This window comes from Oryctolagus cuniculus, chromosome X (assembly GCF_051225735.1).
Source record: "Oryctolagus cuniculus isolate XC-2025 breed Fujian yellow rabbit chromosome X, ASM5122573v1, whole genome shotgun sequence".
Classification (NCBI taxonomy): domain Eukaryota; kingdom Metazoa; phylum Chordata; class Mammalia; order Lagomorpha; family Leporidae; genus Oryctolagus; species Oryctolagus cuniculus.
In genome coordinates, this window is record NC_142888.1 from 110,296,545 (window position 1) to 110,310,429 (window position 13,885).

The 13,885-nt window shown below is 42.6% G+C and overlaps 1 protein-coding gene across 3 annotated transcripts in view; it reads right to left on the bottom strand.

Moving 5' to 3' along the window:
- The window catches only part of LOC100344862 (uncharacterized), a 31,573-nt gene extending 20,912 nt beyond the window's left edge, over nucleotides 1-10,661 (bottom strand). Inside the window, exons 1-3 of one of the 3 annotated variants that reach the window (XR_016228021.1) lie at nucleotides 10,588-10,661; nucleotides 10,281-10,410; nucleotides 9,404-9,586 (exon numbers count right to left, since the gene is read on the bottom strand). Coding sequence is in view for 2 of the 3 variants with exons in the window: in XM_089324359.1 (XP_089180485.1) it covers nucleotides 10,281-10,410; nucleotides 10,508-10,529 (152 nt within the window). In the remaining variant the exon portion in view is untranslated. Of the gene's footprint in view, nucleotides 1-9,403; nucleotides 9,587-10,280; nucleotides 10,411-10,507 lie in introns of those variants that run through there. The other 2 variants (XM_089324359.1, XM_089324360.1) reach the window with 2 other exon arrangements.
- Between the last annotated feature and the right edge of the window lie 3,224 nt (nucleotides 10,662-13,885).

Sequence of the window (13,885 nt, forward strand, 5' to 3'; positions counted from 1 at the left end):
TCCGTGGCCAGGGAGTGCAGTGGAGGATGGCCCAGGTGCTTGGGCCCTGCACCCCATGGGAGACCAGGAAAAGCACCTGGCTCCTGGCTCCTGCCATCGGATCAGCGCGGTGCGCCGGCCACAGCACACCGGCCGCGGCAGCCATTGGAGGGTGAACCAATGGCAAAGGAAGACTTTTCTCTCTGTCTCTCTCTCTCTCACTGTCCACTCTGTCTGTCAAAAAATTTAAAAAAAAATCAGTGACAAAAGAATAACCCAATTTGAAAAAGGGTAAAAGATCTAAATAGACATTTTCCCAAAGTAGACAAAAGTCAATAAACAAAGATGTTCAGCATCTTTAGTTATCAGTAAATGGAAATCAAAACTACAAAGAGATACCACTACAAACCCACCAGGATGGCTGAATTAAAATCATATAATAAGTGTTGATGAAAACATAGGAGCCAAAGTGGTGAAGATATATGGTGGAAAGTTAGCAAAGGGGATCCCTTCATCTGGACTATGAACTCTGGCTCAGCCTTAAGCTCTGAACCACTCAGGCAGGGCATAGTCCCAAACTAGTATTATTATAATTTTTGAGAACTGACATTAGATGGAAACCATCTCTAATGGAAGGACAGTCAGAATTTATGGTATGACTCTGCTAGTGTTGAATGATACAATTAAAAACATTCAAGGGCTGGTACTGTGGTACAGTGGGGTTAAGTCACTGATTGCAATGATGGCATCCTATGTGGGAGTGGGGGTTTGACTCCCAGCTTTTCCACTTCCAATTCCACTCCCGGCTAACGTGCCTAGGAAAGAAGTTTGAAGCTGACTCAAATACTTGGACCCCGATACCCATGTGGCAGATCAAGATTGAGCTCCTGGCTCTGGCTTCAGCCTGGCCCAGCCCTGGAGTTGCAACCATTTGGGGGAGTGAACCAGCAAGTAGACGATGTCTCTGTCTCTCCCTCTGGCACTCAGCCTTTCAAATAAGTAAATAAATCTTTAAAAAATTAAAATATCCACATTCTCCAAAGGATTATTATAAAGCCAGAGTCTCACAAAATAACTACAATGTTCAGGGTACAAGTCAACATTACTAACATACGAAGAGCCAGTAAAACATGACCCATTCTGGAAAGAAAAGGGAATTAACATATGGTAACCCAGAGATGATCCAGACATTGAAATACCCAATGCTTTAACACTTTAAAGCAGCTATTGCAAATATTATGCATGAGGTAAAGGACAACACACTTAAAATTTTCAATTCTAAAATGTTCATTAATTTGAACTTGAAATGAATATTTTATTGCACTCAATAAGAAAATAGGAAATACTGAATATGAAGATAAGGCAATCAAATAACCTACTCTGAAAAGGATAAAAAATTGAGGTAATATTTCTAATAAGGATGTTATTAGAGTCACAGGAAAAGTAGAAAGTTATTGGGGTAGAAAAAAATATTTGAAGAAGCAATGCCCTCAACTTTGGCAAAATATACTATAAGAACTCAAAAAAAAAAAAAAAACCAGCTGTCTCTGAAAAGGAAATATTCAAAGAAAACTTCACATTGATCCACTATAGTCAAACTGCTGCAGGTCCAAAATAAATAATGTCTTGAAAATAGCTGGAGAAAAATGGCTCATTACATACTTGGAAAAACTGATACTAATAACTAGGCAATTCAGATCCTAAAACATGGAGATTTGGGGGCTGTGGGAAAGCATCTATAAAGTGCCAAAGTGACAAAGTCAACTCAGAATCCTGCAGCTAGCAAAAATACACTTCTCAGATGAAGGAAAATGCAGAGACTTTGTGACCAGCACATCTGCTTTACAAAAACACTAAAATAAACTCTCATAATCAAGGGACTCTATAAGAAAGGAAATATTAGATATTCAGGAATAAGTATAGTGCAAAAGAAATGGTAACTACCTGAAATAACATTCTCATTTGAATTATATGAAAATATATAACTACAAAAATATATAACTACATTTGCAGATGTAATAATTATCAGCTGTAACATTAAAAGAGGCAGCTTCCACTTAGGATGTAGAAAACAGGAAATAGCATCACTACTACACTAATGACAAGAAAATGCTAGATAATCTACAAAGTCATAACTTTTCCAGAACACAGCAGAGAGCTGGCAAGTAGCCTGGATCTAAGCAGAAACAAACATATCCAAGATTAATGTTGATGTGAGCTCTTGCTTTTATGGGGGCCAAGTCAAAAGAAAAGTGTCGTGTCATACAAGCTGGTATTTAGAATTCAGCTAAAATCTTAATGAATTGTGAAAGGCAAAAGATGTGGTAGCAGGGGAATACAGGACTCCTAGGAGCCTGGACGTAAAGGGAATTTACCCTCCCGGTTAGAATCATTTACTTGGATCCATCACACAGAGGAGAGGGTAGGAGAACAGAAGAGAGATCCTCTTTTGGAGAGGACCTAGGAGAGCCGAGCAGCAGCCACCAAGGGATAGGCATGAAGCCATTGACAGACCATGCCCTATACGTGCTACAATGGGGAAAATGTTTCAGATCCTGTTGTCCTCATGGCACAGATCACTAGCTGCCCTTGCTGGGTGAAGGGAACAAAAATTAAAGTCTATGGAGAAGTGAGGAGAAGGAAACTATCGTCAGGACTCAGGCCATTACAGATTCCTATCATGAGAAAGGTAGAACACCGAAGATACAGGGCTTGCCTAAGCCTGAGGAGGAACAAGAAAACAGGAGGGCTTTCCTTTCTGTCCTTCCTCTGCCACTGTGCGACCACACGTTTCTGTGCCAGTCGCTTGGGAAAGAAGTGAACTTCTCGCCCCCTTATTTTACGGTTTTGCTTGTCAATTTAGCATTCCTTCTTGGGTCCCATGATTTATAATGGAACAATAAATGGCATCTGATGCCGTGTGCTACTTTGAACTCCTCACCAGGCTTTCAAAGTAGGAGTAAAAGTACCGACAAGCTCATCAAACCGGAAATTACACTGATAGCATGGAACACGAGTCTGTCCCAGTGAAACAGGTTCAAATAAATTATGGCACCAGCAAATTTGTTTTTTTTTTAATAGTAGGACATACACATCCAGTATAATAACTGTTTTCCGATTGTCTTGCAAAAAAAAATAAAATAGAGACCTGTCCTATCTCCCTCATAACTAAGCTAAGAATGTTGACAAGCAGCAGCAGTATGCTTCTTAGGGACAGCAAACAAAGCATTCGATGGGGAGCTTCTGTAAGGCACAGATTCATAGGGAAATCCTAAATCTGAAGGTGGACCAAGAATGACGAGGAAAACCCAACAACCGTGTGGCCTTTCAATAAAGCACAAGGCAGTGCCGGTGGAATTTGAAGCTAGTGATATACCAGGAATTACAGCAAAATCCAATACCCAGCACAACACCTGACTAGATTAATCCTAACTGCCCACACTAAAATATTAGCAGAATAAACGTGTGTGCATTTCCAGGCTTAAATATTACTTACCTCTTTCTCAGCCTATGAAGCATCTCTTTTTTAAAATGTCTGACAACCAAAATTGATGAGATGCAGAGAAACAAAACAAAACAAAACAAAACAAAAAAAAAAAAAAAAAAAAAAAAAACTCAAACTGTTAAGAAGCATTCAACAGAACCAAACTCAGATACAGATGTTCCCCTACTGAAACTGGTGAAAATTAGTTTTTTTTTTTTTTTTTTTTTTTTTTTTGACAGAGTTCTAGACAGTGAGAGAGAGAGACAGAAAGGTCTTCCTTCCATTGGTTCACACCCCAAATGGCCACCACAGCTAGCACTGTGCCAATCCGAAGCCAGGAGCCAGGTGCTTCTTCTTGGTCTCCCATGGGGTGCAGGGCCCAAGCACTTGGGCCATTCTCCACTGCCCTCCCGGTCCACAGCAGAGAGCTGGGCTGGAAGAGGAGCAACCAGGACTAGAACTGGCACCCATATGGAATGCCAGCACCGCAGGCGGAGGATTAACCAAGTGAGCCACGGCGCCGGCCCCTAAACTTAGTTTTTCGACTTCACAATGATGTGCAAGTGATGTGCTTTCAGTGTTTTTTTTTTTATTTTATTTATTTTTAATCTTTTATTTAATGAATATAAATTTCCAAAGTACGACTCATGTGTTACAATGGCTTCCCCCCCCCATACCGTCCCTCCCACCCACAACCCTCCCCTTTCCCACTCCCTCTCCCCTTCCATTCACATCAAGATTCATTTTCGATTATCTTAATATACAGAAGATCAGCTTAGTATACCTTAAGTAAGTATTTCAACAGTTTGCTCCCACACAAAAACATAAAGTGAAAAATAATAGATGATTTTTTTTAAATGATGATGAAATCAGATCAGACCTATTGTCATGTTTAATCCCAGTGAGAGTCAAGTTGGGAATTGATAATTTCTTTCTTTCTTTTTTTTTTTTTTTTTACAGAAGATCAGTTTAGTGTACATTAAGTAAAGATTTCAGTCATTTGCACCCCCATAGAAACACAAAGTGAAATATACTGTTTGAGTACTCGTTATAGCATTAAGCCTCAGTGTACAGCACGTTAAGGACAGAGATCCTACATGAGGAGTAAGTGCACAGTGACTCCTGTTGTTGACTTTACCAATTGACACTCCTGTTTATGGCATCAGTAATCTCCCTATGCACCAGTTATGAGTTTCCAAGGCTATGGAAGCCCCTTGAGTTCTCCGACTCTTATCTTGTTTAGACAAGGTCATAGTCAAAGTGGAGGTTCTCTCCTCCCTTCAGAGAAAGGCACCTCCCTCTTTGAAGACCTGTTCTTTCCACTGGGATCTCACTCACAGAGATCTTTTTGCCAGAGTGTCTTGGCTTTCCATGCCTGAAATACTCTCATGGGCTTTTCAGCCAGATCCGAGTGCCTTTAGGGCTGATTCTGAGGCCAGAGTGCTATTTAGGACATCCGCCATTCTATGAGTCTGCTGAGTATCTCACTTCCCATGTTGGATCACTCTCCCCTTTATTTATTCTATCGGTTGGTGTTAGCAGATACTAGACTTGTTTATGTGCTCCCTTTGACTCTTAGTCCTTTCATTATGATCAATTGTGAACTGAAATTGATCACTTGGAGTAGTGAGATGGCATTGGCACATGCCACCTTGATGGGATTGAATTGGAATCCCCTGGTATGTTTCCAACTCTACCAATTGGGGCAAGTCAGCCCGAGCATGCCCCAAATTATACATCTCTTCCCTCTCTTATTCCCACTCTTATGTTTAACAGGGATCACATTTCAGTGATGTGCTTTCAGTGTAACTGATACTACGAGTTTTAATACGGATCCTTTCCTGGACTAGTAATACATGGACTCATCTTCTCTTGTGATGAGGGGCAGTGACAGCAAGCCTAACTCCCAGTCAGATACAGTCCTAAGGGGAAAGAATACTCCACAGTGTATTGTGTTGCTAAGCTAGAATGTTTGCTAAGGGAGGTATGTTAAATGCATTTTAATTTAAATTATTTTCAACTTAAGTTGAATTTATCAGTATATAACCCCATCATAAATCAAGAAGTATTTGTATTAACTAGATGTTAGAAGTATGAAAGGAACTTGGGGGGAGGGCGGTGCTGTGGCGCAGCAGGTTAAAGTCGCTGCCTGCAGTGTGACATCCCATATGGGTGCCGGTTCAAGTCCTGGCTGCTCCACTTCCAATCCAGCTCTCTGCTGTGGCTAGGAAAGCAGAAGGTGGCCCAAATCCTTGGGCCCCTGTACTCACGTGGGAGACCCAGAAGAGGCTCCTTGCTCCTAGCTTTGGATTGGCCCAGCTCCGACCATTGCGGTCATTTGGATAGTGAACCAGCAGGTGGAAGCTCTCTGCCTTTAAAATAAATGTCTTTTTTTAAAAAAGAACTTGGAATATGATGTTAAAGGCTCAGTAGAAAACATAAACAGATGGGGAATATCCAGAGAGAAGAGAATTATAAAAAACATCATGAAAAGGAGATGCTAATGGTAAGAGATATGAAAAATACTCATGTTTGATAGGTTTATCAGTATACACACCAGAGAAAAGTTAATTAATGGAAAAATAGCTCATTAAAAACTAACCAAACTAATGGTGGAAATTTTGAGGGAGAAAACTTCCACCCAGCCGGAAAAACGATCTATTAGCAGCAAGTATTTTAGTCTTCCCACCTTAGGTATTTCTGTAAAGCCTACTTCAAAATGGCCATTACCCAGGAGGTCTTCATCCTGTGGTTTGTTTTCCAGTTACTTTATTTATCCTCTGACATGTTATACAACCTCCACACATCTGCTTAGCAATGGTATAGACTTTTTTTTTTTTTTGGACAGGCAGAGTGGATAGTGAGAGAGACAGACAGAGAGAAAGGTCTTCCTTTTTGCCGTTGGTTCACCCCCCAAATGGCCGCCATGGCTGGCGCATTGCGCTGATCCAAAGCTAGGAGCCAGGTGCTTCTCCTGGTCTCCCATGTGGGTGCAGGGCCCAAGGACTTGGGCCATCCTCCACTGCACTCCCTGGCCACAGCAGAGAGCTGGACTGGAAGAGGGGCAACCGGGACAGATTCCGGCGCCCCGACCGGGACTAGAACCCGGGGTGCCGGCGCCACAAGTGGAGGATTAGCCTATTGAGCCGTGGCACTGGCCAATGGTATAGACTCTTGCACACCACCCATAGTCTCTAAGTATTGCATCACACATGGCCTAGGGACCCAACATGCTTATATTATGGGACATTAATTCCTTCATCCTGAGCTTACTTATTTCTCTCCCATCAGGGGGCACCTATGGTCTATCTTCAGTTAGAGTGGTCCATATTATGTGTCATTCCTCTTTCCCCTTTAGTAAACTTGGGTTTTAGTGTGACTCTTGGGATGTGTGGCATTCTATTGAATATTTTTATTTCTTCTTCTAGATAGGCTTTCTTAGTTTTATCTGCCAGTCTTTTTCCTAAAACTTCTGTAGAATTTCCCTTTTGATGAGCATTTACATGAACCATAGCAAATTCTTTTGGAAGAGGCTTCCTATAACTTGTTTCACTAATTCCCAATGAACCACCAGCTCCTTTTCTCTTATTTATAAGGCTCCTCTCTGTCCAGATATCCCCAGATATATGTATCACCCTTAGGCATAAGGAGTTTTAGTGCTTGATTGAGAGCATACAATTCATAGGTTTGGGCTGACCAATTGTTAGGTAATCATACACCCTCACATAAGAATTGACTGTTGCCATTGATGATAGCAAAATCACTGTGTCTATCACTTGGAATGAACCATCCACAAGCAATCTCATCCTGTCAGATAGTGGCATTTCCCTGAGAAATGGTCTGACCCTAGTCTGGTATTCTATGATGTGGACTCTCCTTTCTTTTCCATAGTAAACTAGCTGGAGTCAGGCAGGTGTCTGTTGTTAACATCAAGTCATCTCTAATAATATGGCATCATAATTAAAATTCAGGAGTCTGTTAGCCATCTCCTAGCTTTTTTACTTAAAATATTTCTGACCTAATGCGAAGTACTCACTACCAGGGTCCTGCCAAAGGCCAGTTCTCTGCTCTCTTCCACTAACAGGTTGGTGACTGCTACTGCTTGTACACATTGAGGCCAGCCTCTAGAGATGGGATCAAGGAGTTTGGAGACAAAAGCAACAGGTTGTCTTTTTTCCTCCTTACATCTAGTTGAGTACCCCAAGAGCCACACCCTGGTCTAACCTAAGAGATGGCATGGCTGTTCTAAGAATGGGAAGGCCAGGACTGGTGCTGTTAATAAGGGCCCGTTTTAATTCTTCTGTCTGAATTTCTTCTGGAGACTATGGGAGGTCTTCTAACAATTTGTGATGTGGAGCCTTTGTCTTCTGAGCGTAAGAGTTCATCTATAATCTACAATAACTGGACAGTCCCAAAAGATTTCTGAATTCTTTTTATATTTGGCAACAACAGACTCTCTATACCCGATAGTCTCTCTGGGTTGATTTTTCACTTTGATTCACTAAGCGTCCCAAGTATTTTACCTCTTTTTCTACAAACTGTGGTTTACTTTTTTAAGAGACTTGTAATCCATTTTTTTCCCAAAAGTTAACTTTATAGTGGTTTCTGACACTTTATCCCCACTTCTGTCCGGAGATTAGATCATTTACATATTGTGGAAACTGAGTATCTGTAAAAGGTTGGAACTGTTCCAAGACTTTTTCTTTTTTCGTACTTTTTTTTTGACAGGCAGAGTGGACAGTGAGAGAGAGACAGAGAGAAAGGTCTTCCTTTGCCGTTGGTTCACCCTCCAATGGCCGCCGCGCTGCGGCCAGTGCACCGCGCTGATTTGATGGCAGGAGCCAGGTGCTTCTCCTGGTCTCCCATGCGGGTGCAGGGCCCAAGTACTTGGGCCATCCTCCACTGCACTCCCTGGCCACAGCAGAGAGCTGGACTGAAAGAGGAGCAACCGGGACAGAATCCGGCGCCCCGACCGGGACTAGAATCCAGTGTGCCGGCGCCGCTAGGCAGAGGATTAGCCTGTTGAGCCGCAGCGTCGGCTCCAAGACTTTTTCTAACACTTGGCCAAATAGATCTGGGACTTCTGTGAAATTTTGTAGTAACAGTCCAGCAGTATTATTTCCTTCCATTTTCAGAATTTTCCCCACTCAAAAGCAAAAACACCTCTGCTTCCCTAGTCTAAGGGACAAGTCCAAAGAGCATCTTTTAAACACATCACACTAAGCCATTTGTGTTCATACGGGATCTTACTAAGGAGGGTGTGAGGATTTGACATTAAGGGGCGGTGAGCCTGGACAACTTGATTTGTAGCTCTTAAGTTCTATAGTCATCTATAGGACCCATCAGGTTTTTTCACTGGAAGAATTAAGGTATCATGGTGACAGGCAAGGTTCTAGTTTTCCCTTTTAATAGGAATGGGGTAGTTTTCTCCCAGCTGTTTGAGTTTAACTTGTAATGGTACACTTTTTTAATCCTCCTGTTACCCTCTTACCCATAGTAGGGGATCGTTCCCCCCCCCCACTCTGATCACAGTCTGATTAGCATTTTTTTTTTGGAACCTGGGAACTCTCCCCCTTTACCCCTGACACTCTCAATTTTTCTCTGGAGAATTCTGTGCCCTTTGGATGATGCATTAAAGAACGAGCAGCCCCAGTGTCAACCAAAGTGTCATCTCTTCCCCTTGAGGTCCCATCGTAAAGTTTATCAAGGATAAACTTGGAAGGAACCCCTGATCCACCCTAAACTTCATCAAAAGTCAGGAGGGAGGTTACCTTGTCTACTTAATCCATTCTGGGCATTCTCTTTTGAAATGTCCTGTCTTTCCACACCTGTAACATCCACGTATAGTTTTAGAAGCTCCCTTCTGTATTTCCCTCCTAGCTGTTTGTTGAAATTTGGGATTTCCCCATCTTTTTAAAGGAGATTTTTAAAAAAGATTTTATTTATTTGAAAGACATAGTTACAGAGAGAGACAGAGACAGAGGTCTTCCATCCTCTGGTTCACTCCCCAGATGGCCGCAACAGCCGGAGCTGTGCAGATCTGAAGCCAGGAGCTTCTTCTGGGTCTCCCACATGTGGGTACAGGGGTCATCTTCCACTGCTATCCCAGACCATAGCAGAGAGCTGGATCGGAAGAGGAGCAGCCAGGATTAGAACTGGCGCACATATGGGATGCCGGCGCTTCAGGCTAGGGCTTTAACCCGCTGCGCCACAGAGCTGGCCCCACAGAGGAGATTCTGATCCAATTGTTGTAACTACCTCTTCTACAGTGGAAACCATGATTTTGGCTTTTTGTTTTTCTTCTTTCCATTAAAACTTTCTGGGCTTCCCTTGATAGCGCCTCAATTGATTTCTCATTCCACTCAATCTTTTGTAACTTCTTTGTGATATCATCTGAGCTTAACTTGAGCCAAAAGACCGAGCGTTCATAAATTAGGTGTTTAGGCCAAGTAGAACAGCAATACCTAATCGTTTTTTCCCTTTTCTTTGTTCCTGATCCGAGGATCATCCCTCCAGGACCCCAACATTCTCCCCAATGGACTATCCGGGGTGAATGTCAAAGAACCTCTTCAGCACCCCGCTTCCCTAGGCCTAGAATTCTGACTCCCCATTTCGACTGGTCTCTGTGTCCGAGTTTCCCTGTGATCTCAATCCCCCATAGTGGAGGTACCTTGTATACCCCGGGACCCGCATTGTCCATCTCCAGCCCTTTCCCCTACAGGAGAACAATACTGTGTACTTAGGCTACGTCTCACATTCAGTTGACCTCTGAAATACCCAACCACCAAGGCAGTGCTTATAGTCCATTTTTTCCTACCTTGGCTCATGCATGAGTTTGCCTGGTTGCTGCAGTACCTGCTTTTTCTTTTCCATTTCTTTGCCACCTCCACTGTCCTCCAAATAACACTCTCCAGCTTTTCTGAAGCTTCTGTGGTGAGTCGAGGCACCTGGACAGAGCAGGCCACCCAAAATCAGGTAGGACACTTCTACCCCTCTATCAGAGCCCTGACTCCACCCAGGCACAGGAACCCCAGACAAGCCCACAAATTTTGAGAAACAGCCTCATCCATCCACTCGAAGGACACACTCAGAAAGTGCAGCAAAAGCGAGACTTCATCAACAACCTTGCAAGACCGAGTGCCTAGTGAGCTAGCATACCCCAGGGTCCTTTACAGCAAGCTATTTATTTCCTAGCACGTAGGTCCCACCGCCCCCCCCCCCCCCCCGGCTCCTCATTGGCCGAATACTGTGGGTTACAATCTTCTCCACTTTGGCTTCAGCTGTTTGGGCCCAAACAGCCTGTTTGCCTAAGAATTTTCAGGTGCATGTAAGCCTAGCTTTTTATGTTAGCTAGTTGTCTACTCACAGACAAACATCTTACTCTGAAAATAAACCAAATGTTTACTTCTCACAACAGGATGCTGTAAAATCTGATTGTTTCATGGTACTACCCCTTCGGTAGCTAGATCACATAGATCCCAGAACCAAAGTTTAGAAGTGGGAGTCACTTCCTTCCCTATCAAAGCATTTTCACCTCCCTCTGCTCTGCTGTTTTGGAGATCACTTGTTGTTTCCACCAAGAGACACAAAATAATAACACTGATTTGGAAGCTGAGCCCACCACTTGAATATATTAGGCTTCTTATACCACTAAACAAAACAGGGAAAAAGGGAGGCTAAATTTCTGGCTGGAGTGATCTAGATTATCAACAGGAAGGCAGATTAGTGCTAAACAGTTTAGTCAAGAAAACTCTCTGGAATGCCGGGGATTTTCAGAGGTGTTTCTTGGCACTTCCATGTCCAATAGTAAAGATTAACGGAAAACCACAACAATACCCAAAAGGCAGTGTGATTCGGTAAACAGACCTTTCAGGAATCAAAATTTAGAGCATTCTACCATGTAAAAAATGGGGCAGCTGAAGTTCTGGCTGAGGACAAAGGAAATTGAAGTTTTTTCAACTTCTCCTTGCATAAAATAACCAAAACTTTTGACAATTTTGTGAACAATTAGAGAAACTATAATTGTGGTAGACGTCCGTATTTTTTCATAGCTTGATAAGTGCATATATTAATTTGTATGTGCTAATAATTTTAAAGATTTATTTATTTATTTGAAAGGCAAAGTGACAAAGATCTTTCAGCTGCTGGTTCACTCCCCAAATGACTGCAATGGCCACGACTGGGCCAGGCTGAAGTCAGGAGCCAGGGACTACATCGAGGTCGCCACGTGGATGGCGGAGTCCTAACTACTTGGGCCATCTTCCACTTCTTTCCCAGATGCATTAGCAGGTAGCTGGATCAGAAGCTGAGCAGCCAGGACTTGAATTGGCACTCTGATCCATATCACAGGCATTGGCTTAATCTGCCCACAGCAGCCATGGCTGGGCCAGGCCAAAGCCAGGAGCCTGAAACTCAATCACAGTCTCCCATGCAGGAGGCAGAGACCTCATTACTTGAGCCAACACCTGCTGCCTCACAGAGTGCATATTATCAGGGAGCTGGAATTGGGAGCAGAGCTGGGATTCGAACCCAGGCGTTCTGATATGGGGCCAGAGTGTCCCAAGCACTGTTTTAACCTCCAGGCCAAATACCTAAACTGATACAATGACTTTTTGGCTATCCATTTTTTTTTAATCTGGGAGAGGGTGGGAATTTCTTCACGTATAAGGACGATAGTTGCATTTTCTTATGTAGAATTGTAGGTCATTTATTTATTGTTTTTTTAAAAGATTTTATTTATTTATTTATTTGAGAGAGAGAGAGAGAGTTACAGACAGTGAGAGGTAGAAACAGAGAGAAAGGTCCTCCATCCATTGGCTCATTACCCAAATGGCCACAATGGCCGGAGCTGTGCTGATCTGAAGCCAGAAGCCAGGTGCTTCTTCCCAGTCTCCCATGCAGGTGCAGGGGCCCAAGGACTTGGACCATCTTCTGCTCTCCCAGGCCACAGCAGAGCTGGATTGGAAGAGGAGCAGCCGGGACTAGAACTGGTGCCCATATAGGATGCCTGCACCACAGGTGGAGGATTAACCTACTGCACTATGGCACCAGCCCCAATCATTTATTTATTGTAAGGCAATGAGGTTATGTCCTGATAAACCCATCATAAGTTGAAAATATCATAAATCAAAAGTGTATTAATACACCTAACCTACCAAACATCCTAACGTAGCAATAAAGCACACTGTAGAGTATAGATTGTTTCCCCTTTTGGTCCTATGGCTGGCTATGAGCTGTGGCTCACTGCTGCTACCCATCATCAATAGGGTATCATAGTACATATTACTATCCTGGGAAAGGATCCAAATTCAAAATTCAAAGTATGTTTTCAACTAAATGTGTATCATTTTTGCACCATCATAAAGCTGAAAAAAAAAACATAAGTCAAACCGTCCTAAGTTGAGGACTATCTGTATTAAATTTCAACTGCTTAAATTGCTGCATGGATTCAATTTTTTTATTGAATCCAGGCCAGTGCAAGAAAACTAGCCAACTTAACCAAGGGGGAAGAAGGAGATAAGATACACATCATCAATCTTGGAAATAGAACAAGGTGCAACACAAGCAAAATTATATAGTGAAGCATTATATATTATATATGATTCATATACATATATGTATCATACAACTTATATTCAAGCACCTAGTGTTCCTTTTTATCATTTCTCGCTAGTTTTGTTTCTTTCTTCTAAACTATGGAGTGCCCTGGGCTCTAGTCTTGAGACTCTTCTCCATTTACCCATGTAGTGATTTCATCTACTGTCGTGGCTTACACATTGTCTATGTATGTAAGTATCTATCTACACATGCATACACATGTATATGTGCATGTAGGAGGTACGTCAAAAAGTTCTTGGAAATTGAACTTAAAATATAAGTTTATTATAGTGCAAAATAGTTTGAAATCTATACAAATGAGGGTTCTTTAAAAAGTTCAGAGGGGCTGGCGCTGTGGCATAGCAGATAAAGCCAACGCCTGCAGTGCCAGCATCCCATTTGGGTGCCAGTTTGAGTCCCTGCTGCTCCACTTCCAATCCAGCTCTCTACTGTGGCCTAGGAAAGCAATGGAGGATGGCCCAAGTCCTTGGGCCCCTGCACCCAGTTGGGAGACCTGGAGGAAGCTCCTGGCTCCTGGCTCCTGGCTTCAGATCAGCGCAGCTCCGGCCATTGCAGCCTGAACCAGCAGATGGAAGTCCTTTCTTTGTCTCTGTCTCTGCCTCTCCATAACTCTGCCTTTCAAATAAATAAATAAATCTTTTTTTTAAAGAAACTTCATGGAAATGTTTATTATGAAAAATTATGTACGGATTTTAAATTTTTGCACCAAAAATAATAAATGTTATCTTTTTTTTTTTTTTTGACAGGCAGAGTGGACAGTGAGAGAGAGAGACAGAGAGAAAGGTCTTCCTTTTGCCGTTGGTT